The 12,315-nt window shown below is 38.6% G+C and overlaps 1 protein-coding gene across 2 annotated transcripts in view; it reads right to left on the reverse strand.

Moving 5' to 3' along the window:
• Window positions 1-12,315, reverse strand: part of CD96 (CD96 molecule) — a 96,678-nt gene that overhangs the window by 43,504 nt on the left and 40,859 nt on the right. For both annotated transcript variants that reach the window (XM_086407187.1, XM_086407198.1), the window contains exons 6-7: window positions 10,860-10,950; window positions 8,734-8,922 (exon numbers count right to left, since the gene is read on the reverse strand). In XM_086407187.1, coding sequence (XP_086263313.1) covers window positions 8,734-8,922; window positions 10,860-10,950 — 280 coding nt within the window. The remainder of the gene's footprint in view (window positions 1-8,733; window positions 8,923-10,859; window positions 10,951-12,315) is intronic.

A 12,315-nucleotide genomic window follows, 5' to 3' on the forward strand; every position in this document is an offset into this window, starting at 1 on the left:
TGTGCTCTTACTAAAATTTCTATTTTTTTTTTATAGAATTTTTATTTGGCTACAACTTTTTTTTCTCTCTCTCTCTCTCTCATGTGTGTATGTGTGGGGGGCAGGTTTCTGGGATGAAAGAGAAGCTGATATATGTTGTTTCATTTATGATAATACATTCAGGTCAGTTCCTTAAAGTTCATTGTTATACTGTAAAATAATTCTACCAGCAGTTTAAAACAATTTACAGATGTCAGAAGGACCTATTGATTTTAGGAATATGTGGATTAATATAATTAATATTTAATTATTAAATACAATTATTTAATTATATTTAAATTAACTTTATCTAAATAAAGTTATTTTTACTTAAGGCTAGGGGATTTTGTGATTTTTCTATATATAATGGCATTGAGTATAGTATTACACATCTGATGATCTGAATCAATTATTTGGACATTTAGTTATAAATGATATCATTGTTTCTATTCTTTAAGGAATAGGTATATATAATTTATGTCACTTGATAGCACATAGCACATTGGAAGGAATTTGTTTTTGTAATCTAAAAGCATCTCTGCTTTATTTTCATTGGTAATTTGCTATTGCTGTTGACTATAGGTTGTGCTCACAGTTGGCTGTGACTTGCTATCATAAATGACCACTTGCTATTAAGTATTCTGAGGGGTAGTTACATGAAGAGTATGTGAATACGTCAGTAGAGTGACTATCCTCTTCCTCTCATGCTATCAGGAGCAAGTATGAACTCCTCAGTACGACACACAAATCTAATTCTGATTTAATCCCACATTAAATTTCCATCTTCATTTCCTGATATTGCCTATTATCTTTTGACAGTGTTAGTCACTCAGTCATACCTGACTCTTTGCAACTGAATGCACTGTACCCTCCAGGCTCCTCTGGTCATAGAATTCTCCAGGCAAGATTATTGAAGTAGGTAGTCATTCCCTTCTCCAGGGGATTTTCCAGACCCAGGGATAAAACTTGGGTCTCCTGCATTGCAGGCAAATTTTTTACTGACTGAACCACCAGGGAATCTCTATCTTTTACATCTCTTTAAAATCATACCCTCAATCCAACCCAATTTACCAAATATAATATGTTCTCTATGACTTATTGATCTTTGTGTTTGCTGTTTCCTAAGACTTTTCCACTCCAAACTTTCTACTACATGCCTCTCAAACTTGAAGAACCCTAGGGTTCTTTGTGATGTGCTCATAGTACTCAATGTTTATCCTAGCAAAGGCCTCATTACTTCATTGCTATGTCTCTCAAGAAAAGTAATTGTTTTGTTTCTCACTGTATTCCTGGTTCTGGGAAATGCAAGTGGATGTGTGTATAAATATATATATATATATATATATATATATATATATATATATATCAGTTCAGTTCAGTTCAGTCGCTCAGTCGTGTCCGACTCTTTGCACCCTATGAATCACAGCACGCCAGGCCTCCCTGTCCATCACCAACTCCCGGAGTTCACCCAGACTCACGTCCATCGAGTCAGTGATGCCATCCAGCCATCTCATCCTCTGTCGTCCCCTTCTCCTCCTGCCCCCAATCCCTCCCAGCATCAGAGTCTTTTCCAATGAGTCAACTCTTCTCATGAGGTGGCCAAAGTACTGGAGTTTCAGCTTTAGCATCATTCCTTTCAAAGAACACCCAAGGCTGATCTCCTTCAGAATGGACTGGTTGGATCTCCTTGCAGTCCAAGGGACTCTCAAGAGTCTTCTCCAACACCACAGTTCAAAAGCATCAATTCTTTGGCGCTCAGCCTTCTTCACATTGATACATGACCACAGGAAAAACCATAGCCTTGACTAGACGAACCTTTGTTGGCAAAGTAATGTCTCTGCTTTTGAATATGCTATCTAGGTTGGTCATAACTTTCCTTCCAAGGAGTAAGTGTCTTTTAATTTCATGGCTGCAGTCACCATCTGCAGTGGTTTTGGAGCCCCCAAAAATAAATTATGACACTGTTTCCACTGTTTCCCCATCTATTTCCCATGAAGTGATGGGACCATATGCCATGATCTTCGTTTTCTGAATGGTGAGCTTTAAGCCAACTTTTTCACTCTTCTCTTTCACTTTCATCAAGAGGCTTTTTAGTTCCTCTTCACTTTCTGCCATAAGGGTGGTGTCATCTGCATATCTGAGGTTATTGATATTTCTCCTGGCAATCTTGATTCCAGCTTGTGCTTCTTCCAGTCCAGCGTTTCTCATGATGTACTCTGCATATAAGTTAAATAAGCAGGGTGACAATATACAGCCTTGACATACTTCTTTTCCTATTTGGAACCAGTCTGTTGTTCCATGTCCAGTTCTAACTGCTGCTTCCTGACCTACATATAGGTTTCTCAAGAGGCAGATCAGGTGGTCTGGTATTCCCATCTCTTTCAGAATTTTCCACAGTTTATTGTGATCCACACAGTCAAAGGCTTTGGCATAGTCAATAAAGCAGAAATAGATGTTTTTCTGGAACTCTCTTGCTTTTTCCAAGATCCAGCGGATGTTGGCCATTTGACCTCTGGTTCCTCTGACTTTTCTAAAACCAGCTTGAACATCAGGAAGTTCACGGTTCACATATAGCTAAAGCCTGGCTTGGAGAATTTTGAGCATTACTTTACTAGCGTGTGAGATGAGTGCAATTGTGTGGTAGTTTGAGCATTCTTTGGCATTGCCTTTCTTTGGGATTGGAATGAAAACTGTCCTTTTCCAGTCCTGTGGTCACTGCTGAGTTTTCCAAATTTGCTGGCATATTGAGTGCAGCACTTTCACAGCATCATCTTTCAGGATTTGAAATAGCTCAACTGGAATTCCGTCACCTCCACTAGCTTTGTTCGTAGTGATGCTTCCTAAGGCCCACTTGACTTCACATTCCAGGATGTCTGGCTCTAGGTCAGTGATCACACCATTGTGATTATCTGGGTTGTGAAGATCGTGCATTATTTTTCCATACCCATGTTCCATTTCATTAAGGTTGCTATTTCTGTAAGGTGTTACCAAAAAAACCCAAACAAACTTTTTGGCCAGCCCAATGGTTTGGAAAATGAGGCTTATGCCACAACAGCAGTCAGATACATATTTAAAATTGATCTTCTTTCATTCAGGGGTAGATTCCCTGAATGAGGCATAAGCTTCATTTTCCAAACTATTGGGCTGGCCAAAAAGTTTGTTTGGGTTTTTTTGGTAACACCTTACAGAAATAGCAACCTTAATGTAATGGAACATGGGTATGGAAAAATAATGCACAGGTGTTTTTGTCTGTAGATTGATTAGAAAAGGGACTGGCAAGCTATAGCTAAGGTGAAATTCCACTCACTGTCTATATTTGCAAATAAAGTTTTATTGAAATACAGCCATGCCCATTTGTTTATGTACTGTCTATGGCTACTTTTGTACTACAACAGCAGGGCTGAGTAACTGTGATAGAGACCACATGGTCCACAAAACAATATATTTCCTATCTGGCAGGTTAAAAACAGAAAATGTTTGCCAACTGGAACAAAAGCTGTTGATAGGTTATGCTCAATCCTAGATTTCCAAATTAGGAAAGAAGCATTTAATTTTTATTTGTTGCCTATTTCTATTTTAAGATATTATTTTGCCAGGTTTCATCACAAATATCTTTGTAAGCTGCAGGGTCCTTAGCTTCACAGTGCATTATGATGTTATTACTGCAAGATTTGCATTTTGAGATGAACTCTTTGCTCTATGACAAAAATGATGCACAGCTTTGCTGAGGCTCTCAAGAGTTTCTAGTTTAAGACTGGCCTATGAAGTAGATATTCTGTCCTGGTGAAAACAAAACTGCTGCTGCTGCTGCTGCTGAGTCACTTCAGTCGTGTCCGACTCTGTGAGACCCCATAGACGGCAGCCCACCAGGCTCCCCCATCCCTGGAATTCTCCAGGCAAGAACACTGGAGTGGGTTGCCATTTCCTTCTCCAATGCATGAAAGTGAAAAGTGAAAGTGAAGTCGCTCAGTTGTGTCTGACGTGTAGCGACCCCATGGACTACAGGCTACCAGGCTCCTCCATCCATGGGTTTTTCCAGGCAAAAGTACTGGAGTGGGGTGCCATTGCTTTCTCTGGAAAACAAAACTAAGTGTGTATAAAAAGGAGGGGCTAAAACCTAACAAAGAAAATTTATTTCCCAAAATCAAATACAGAATTTAACAGAAACATGTAAGCTAGTTTTCAGACCATTACATTTACCATAATGTTGTAAAGGGCTGGGCTGCTAAACACTTCATCCATTTCCGAGTGTGTCCACTCTGCACAGGCCTAGCAGGGCTCTTAGGACCCCCCTCATGTACAGCAGTGGCCATGTGTGTCTCACAAGGGGAGCAGGGTCAATTCTAGAGCTTCCTCAGAGTTTGACTCAGCCATTAGCTGGTTCACTCAGCTAATGAGGAGGTCCTTGCTTCTCAAAATGTGCTCCATAGTAACTTTTAGGATCTTATTAGAAATGCAGACTCTCAGGCCCCTCCCAATCCCTCAACTTACTGAATCAAAATCTGCTTTTTAAGAAGATCATTAGGTGATCTGTATGTATACTAAAGTCCTTTCTTGATATACTCAACATTCCTGGGATCAGTCACAGGTATGTGGGAAACCATGAAATCAGAGAATTTGGCTGGCATATGTCACCTTCATATTCACTGGTCCTCTCATCCCGCTATTGAGCTATCCCTTTTGAATCTTCTTCCCACATCCTCAAACACATATGGACACTCCCTTACACACAGTGAACCACTCATCAATCCTTAACTCTCTTGTATCTCAAAGGTCTGGATCTCAGCTGTTACAGTTGGAAGTCAATTTAATCAACAAATCTCTGTTGAGGCTGATGATAGCCAGAATATTACCCACCCTGGGGAGGTATCTGCACTTAACTTTTGAATTGAAACAATATAAGATAGTCCCTTTACTGCCCCCAAACAAAATAACTCCTTGCATATGTCAAAACATTGATTCTGCACCACTACAATATTAGACATTCTCATTGACTAGGTTGACATGTTAGAATATTTTTATAAAGAGTATTCTTTTTTTTTTTTAAACTACTGTTGAATCATGACAATTCTTTAGGCCTTAGTACTCAAATAGCTCCCTGACAAGTCACCTTCACTTTGATCCTCTCCCTTTCCTGAATTTTCTAGAGTAAGAATCACTGAGCAGTTGAATGTCCTGGAAGATAGGGGTAGGTGCGGAAGGAAGCACCTCAGAGGGCTGTTACCTTTTAGCCTTCCAACATTATTACTCTTTTCTGGGAACAAAAGAGAGCAAAATCTCCTCCCCTTCTCTCTCTAAATATCCTTTCTGTTATATAATAGTCTCAGAATTTCTCTATTTTAGCACTGAGAGACAGATTTATCTCCTGCGTTTTCATCTCAATATCTGTCTACAATAATAGTCTGACTCTTCCGCAAGGCAATGATCCTTGCGCAAGGCGTCAGAACTTTCTCCAGAGTTTGTGAAGCATCCAGCAGTACTACTGCAGGCAGAAAGCATGTTTGCAAGTAAATGTTTAAGAACTTATAACAAATGGGAAAATATGATATTGCAATGACAGTGCTTTGTGGAGCCTCAACTGTATCTTCTAAATCATTCATGAAGATAGATATCAGAATATGAGCAGAATACAAGCTATAATTTTGGGAAATTGAACTGTTTAAGACTGATTATCTTTAATATTTGATTGTAAAGGATGAAAACTCATTTGACAATTTAAAATTAACCATCTGCTCAGAGCCTAAAATTATACTAGAGCAGGGCTATCCTGTAAAATTGAAATTATGGTGTGCTTTGAGTACCAGAATCAGTGCTCTTCCTTATTACCTTAAAAATATTCACTATTTTCTGATATTAAAGCCAAATACAGTTCAAGAGAATGAGAAGGCAAGCTTGGAAGAAAATATTTGCAAAAGACACATCTGATAAAGAATCATTATCAAAATATTCAAAGAGTTCTTAAATCTCAACAATAAGAAAACAGATAACCTGATTTAAAAATGGGCCAGAGATAGACATCTCACCACAGAAAATATACATTTGGCAAATAAGCATATGAAAACGTATTCCACATCATATATCATCAGAAAATGCAAATTGAAACAACACTGAAATGTTGCTACACTTGTTAGATGGCTGAAATTTAGAATACTGACAATACAAAATGCTGGCTGAGATGTAGAGCAATAGTAACTCTCCTTCATTGCTGGTTGGTGGGTATGCAAAATGATATAGTCAGTTTCAAAGACAATTTGTTGATTTCTTATAAATCTAAACACACTCTTATAATGCAATCTAGCAATTGTGCCCTTTGGTATTTACTCAAAGGATTTGCAAACACATGACCCACACAAACCTGCACATGAATGTTTATTGAAGCTTTACTTTTCAAAAATTTTTATTGGAGTATAGGTGATTTATAATGTGTGTTAGTTTCAGGTGTATAGTAAAGTGAATGGTCTATATGGGAACAGAATATAAATGCTTTATTTAATTGCCCAAACTCAGAAGCAAACAAGATGTCCTTCAGTAGTTGAATGGATATATAAACTGTGGTATACTTATTGAAAGGAATACTATTCAGTGCTAAAAAAAAAACCTATCAAGCCATGGAAAGACATGGAGGAATCCTAAATGCATACTATTAAGTGAAAGAAGTCTATATTAGGACAGTGAAAACTTAGGGCTCTATGACACTATAATGAGGAGTACATCATTTGTCCAAATCCGTAGTATGCACATCACCGAGAGGAAGCCCTAGAGTAAACTCAGGCCTTTGGGCAATTGTTTTGTGTTGGTGTAGGTTCATCAGTGGTAACAAAGGCACCATTCTGGTGGGTGATGTGGATAACGAGGGAGAAGATGCACATGTGGGGAAGGGGCGTATGGGAAATCTCTGTACCTTCCTCTTAATTTTGCTGTGAAGTTAAGATTGCTTTAAAAAATAGTCTAAACAATAACAAAAAACCAAGAGACAGTCTTAACACCATAAAATATTTTTCAAATGTGATGCTTCCCTGGTGGCTCAGTGGTAAAGAATCTGCCTGCCAATGCAGAAGATGTGGTTTCAATCCCTGGATCAGGAAGATCCCATGGAGAAGGAAATGGCAACCCACTCCAGTATTCTTGTCTGGGAAATCCCATGGACAGAGGAGCCTGGTGGGCTATAATCCATGGGGTTGCAAAGAGTCAGACACAACTGAGCGACTAAACAAGAACAACAAAATCTGTCTATGATGATTTAGGATTCTGCCAAAGCTACTGGGAAATCTATGTGAGAACGATCTCCCTTTACCCTCTTCCAAGACTGTTGCCCTAACCTTGTACAGTGTTCTGGAAAGGAGGAGCACTTGTTTCTGAGGGAATTAGGTCACACTGAGTATGGATATTTCATGACCATTCCTGAATAATTAATTCAAAGTTCACAGAATGAGGTGAATGGGCAGGGATGCAGCGACGATGCTACAGTCCTGGTGTCTGAATGGCACCTGTTTCTGCAGGGTGGGGATGCACTTACAGAGCCACATGCCCCATCCAAGGCTCACAGGAACCAACCACTGGCATTGGTGTCAGGGCTGGGAAGGACCCAATATGCAGACTGTAGCCTTGAAACAAAGGGAAAATTTTCCCTCATAAATTATTCTGTTTTTTGTAAGTTATAGACTATAATATCTCTGAAAATAGGAAGGTGGTAAAAGATGTCAGTGATTCTGCAGAGTTGTAATAATGACTTGCAAAATTAAGTTTTATAGGTATTACTTTGTTGTTACATAAGAATAGTTGACAGTTGTCACTTCATACTTCAGTTTTTTATGGGCAATCTGTTGTCACTATTTTTTTTAAGACATTTGTTCACACCTTTTTTGTAGTAAATCTTTATTATTTGATCCGGTTCAGAGTAATGTATTCTGATTAATCAAATGTTGCAATAAGTAGAATGATCCCACATATCAACTTTGAAGTCTTAAAAAATCCTCTGTGTGAGATTCTGTGCTTCAAATCTAGGTGTACTAAAATCATGATATGGTATACATGGCTTTTCCAGGCTTCCTTGGTGGTAGGGTGGTAAAGAATCTGCCTATCAATGCAGGAGACATAAGGGGCATGGGTTCGATCCCTGGGTTGGGAAGATCCTCTGGAGGAGGAAATGGCAACCTGCTCCAGTATTCTTCCCTGTAAAATTCCATGGACAGAGGAGCCTGGTGGGCTACAGTCCATGAGGTAGCAAAGAGCTGGGCATGACTAAGCAAACACGCATACACAACATGGCTTATCCATTCCTAAGAATTAGAATGGAATATGCTGTATATAAATGAATGCTTTTATAGACTCAGAAGTAATTTTAGGATTTTAAAAACTCTCTTAATTATCAATATATTAGTGTTAAATTTCATTATATGGTAGACTAACAAAAATGCTAGTTAATTGAGTTATTATTAATTGAATCTGAACAAAAAGTTCACTGTATTCACCAGAAATTCTTGGAAACAGGAATTAGGTACTTTTTATTTGAAGAAATTCTTTTCAGTAGAGTCCCTTTAGTCAAAAAATGTTTGATACTTTGAAATCGAATAATTTTGAATAGTGTAGAGAGAGTTTTCAAAGATTAAAATATCATGGAAACAATCAGTATTCTATTTGTTTTAGTTAGAAATGTTCTGAATTTATGGCAGTCTTGGCCACCCCCTTGTTGACCTCATTAAATAGAAAACTCACCCAAGAAAAATGTGATCTTTTCAGATGAGCTATTCCACACTTTGTGTCCAGGGGCCGGAGACAGAGCCATACACCAGATGGTCAGGTTGTTTGAGTGGGCTGGTTTATTATCATATACACTTGTCAAAACAGACTTCAGTTCCCAAAATCCATCTTTGTTTTTTCTTTTTTCACTAGTGGTATACATTTCTACAAGACAGATAAGAACAAGGTTCGTCACCAACATTTCCCATAGGAGCCGTAAAATGATGCCAGGGCATGGCTGGAGACAGTTCAGCTTACAGTGGTGTAGTCTAAAGGTGGTCAAACTGAAGCTCTTGTCCATTTGTCTGGCAGGCCTGGAATTAAACTGAACAGTTTTGTTCAAGCTCCTATATGGCATTGATCGGTGGTCAAGGTATGGAATATATTGGTTAAAGGTGTTGCTTTATTTATAACCAGGGGTCTAGTGGGTCTGGGGACAAGTTTTCCCAGCTCATCAGCATTGCTGATAACTTTGAGACTGATGATTTGTCCCTGGCCTGAGTGAGATCCTGGGAGGTTTCTTCTGTGGAGAGTGAGTAGTAGCAAAAATACACCCAAGTGGCCAGAAAAACATAAAACAACCTCAGCTGAGACTCCATTTTGAGTCCTCCACTTTGAGGTGCTGTGAATGTATACATGGGATGGATGGTGGCTCAGATGGTAAAGAATGTGCCTGCAATGCAAGAGACCCGGGTTCCATCTCTAGGTCGGAAAGATCCCCTGGAGAAGGGAATGGCCCCCATTCCAGTATTCTTGCCTGGAGAATTCCATGGACAGAGGAACCTGGCCAGCAATGATCCATAGTGTCCTAAAGAGTCAGACATGACCAAGAGAAGGGAACGCTTTCCCTTCACTTTCAAATGTGTACATGAGGTCCATATCCTTACTTTAAGGATATTGTTGCTAGATTATATCCTTTTCCTGAAATAAGCTGTTATTTATTTATAACACTATCATTTGGGGTCCTGTGAGTCTTCTTTAGAAATAGAATCCTGTTTAACCGCCACTGTTGGTACCACCTCCAAATAGCATACATGGCAGCAGGACATGAATGTAGAACTCTGTCCCTGTAGCTCAGAACTTTTGTTTCACAGCTTCTTGACACTGAAGGTTCTAAATGCTAATTCTAAAGTTAGCACTTGCCAAAGTAATAACTACATGCAGTTGTGTGCTAGTAAAATTCTGGCCACAGTGCCTGGCCTCATGGTTGTAAGGATAATGACCCTTCTAACATGTCTATGATGAACAAATCTATAATGACCCTTAACAGATATTTGCAGGATTGCATCCCGTCATTATTGTGGGTGAATTGTTTTTAAAGTTATCCAGTAACAAAACCAATAATTCAACATGAGTCAAGTGGATCAATAAAATCATTCATCAACAAAGACATAAAACTTTATCAATTAAAGATAATGCAGCAATAAATATGTGACTGCTACTGCTGAAAATATATTGAGCTTTGAGGAAAAATGACTCTGGAGAAAGGAGAAGGGGCATTGTCCCAGGCAGGAGATGGCCCAGATTGTTCTGGCAGTGTCTATCGTGTTTACCATGAAAACATGGCTTTGTACACTCTCACCTGAGCTTGTCTCCATGTGTGTTCTGCTCCAGGAACTTTTAATCCTCCTGATGAACCTGTTCCTTGTCATGGAGCCAATTTATTTACATATACTTCCTTCAGTCCTCCACCCCCACCCTACCCAGATCCTTGCAAGGAAAAATAGAAATTATTTGTTTGTTGATTTAAGGTAGTGATGCTAAGTTAATTGGAACTAAATGACATGATTAATACATGTACATTGAATTAAACTTGCTTGCTCTCATAGAAGAAATCTGCATTTATGAACAGTTAAATAATAACAGTACTGTTCATATGTGAATGGACCAAGTCAACTGTATTTCTTGTATTCTGGGAAATACCTCCCTGCTCCTTGGAGGAGCCAGATGAGGTATCAGAAGATGGCATTTGGTAGGTAAGATGATGTTTTTCTTGGAATAAGAATTGTTCTTAAATGCCAAGACCGACCTGGGCAGTGGCAACTTCTATTTGTTTTCTGTCTTTCTTTGCCAAACCCACTTCCATTGACTGATTTCCTTACCTTCTCTTTCACCTTGAGGGAAGCTCCTCTGTATGAACCAGGTGAGGTTTGCTGTGGGAAATACATTCCTCAGTGAGCAGGTAAAAATTCTCTAGGGTTAGAGACAGAATATGGAAAGAATTATTTGCCAATTCAGAAGAAACTGGTGCCACATACATCTCCACCGGGCCTCAGATGAGGCCAATTGGCACAAAATTACTTTTTCCATTTTTATTACTTTATTTATTTATTTATTGGTGGAACTCCCTGGAGCAGGGATTGAAGCTGCACCCCCTGCAGTTAAAGCGTAAAGTTTTAACCACTGGGCCATCAGGGAAGTCCTTTCCACTTTTAACAAGGCGGTGCTTACCTTTAAGAGGTTGCTTAAAATGTGAACTATCGCCTATTTAAGGCAATCACCTATAGATATATTACAAATTAACAGCTAGAATTCAAGGTCAATTTAAGAAGAATCTAGAACTATACTAATGTTGCAAATCTGGATTCTGAGTTCTGGAAAAGGAAGATTACATCTCTATATAGGCAGAATAAAATAGCATAAATAGAAACCAAAGAATAGGAAGAGGTTATAACAGGCAGGGGCCAGGGAAGCATATTCTGTCAGACCAAAAGCTAAAACAGACCCAGACTTTTGTTGTTTTTGTTCCTCAAATAATGTAAAGTACTGTTTGTAGCAACAACTACAGAAACCATTTAATATAAATATTTCACTTTTGACTTGTAAAGAGTTTACCTAATTAATTTTTCATCATCTTAACAATCCTATAGGCTAGGTAGGACCCACTTTATTACTGCCATTTGACTGATGGGGAAGTCAGGGCACAGAATCACCGAATGGTTAAAGGAAGTGGAATGTAGTTGATGGTAAAACTGGAGGTGTTACCTTAATCTCAGTAAAAGATATTTCCTGGTAAGACATGTTGCATTAAAATAAGAAACAAGTAGAAAAGCAGATAGCTTATGTTACAAAACCAGGGAGCTTAGCAGTAGGGTTAGTTTATTATTATTATTTTTTCTCCCAACACTGTGTTTGTTTTTGTGAGATGATGGTTTCTTCAAGAGCCTGGTGAAAATATGCGTAAGGTATTATCTGATCTTCATTATTTTATCTGAGACACTAGAAAATTGTAATCCTTTTTATAGTTTTGTTTTCTTGTCAAGAGATCTGTGTATTTTATATGTGGCCAGCCCTAAGTTTTTAATTCTCAGATATTTTTCACAATTGATGAGTATGCTAATTAGTAAAGAACTGTTACCTATATGTAATGCTTGGTGTGCCAATTCCCCCGCAGACGAGTTATGCCCAAAAAGTCTGATTTTGAGCAGAGCTGAGAAACCAAATCTAAGATTAATACTAAGTCCCATCTTTCTGGTGAGATCTCACCAAGGTGCAAATGAACATCCCTCAGAACATCACTGTAAAACCCCCAAGGAAATACTGAGACTTTCAGAGGAG

Source organism: Bos grunniens, chromosome 1 (assembly GCF_055505025.1).
Source record: "Bos grunniens cultivar Pamir isolate PY7600 chromosome 1, Bosgru_T2T1.0, whole genome shotgun sequence".
Classification (NCBI taxonomy): domain Eukaryota; kingdom Metazoa; phylum Chordata; class Mammalia; order Artiodactyla; family Bovidae; genus Bos; species Bos grunniens.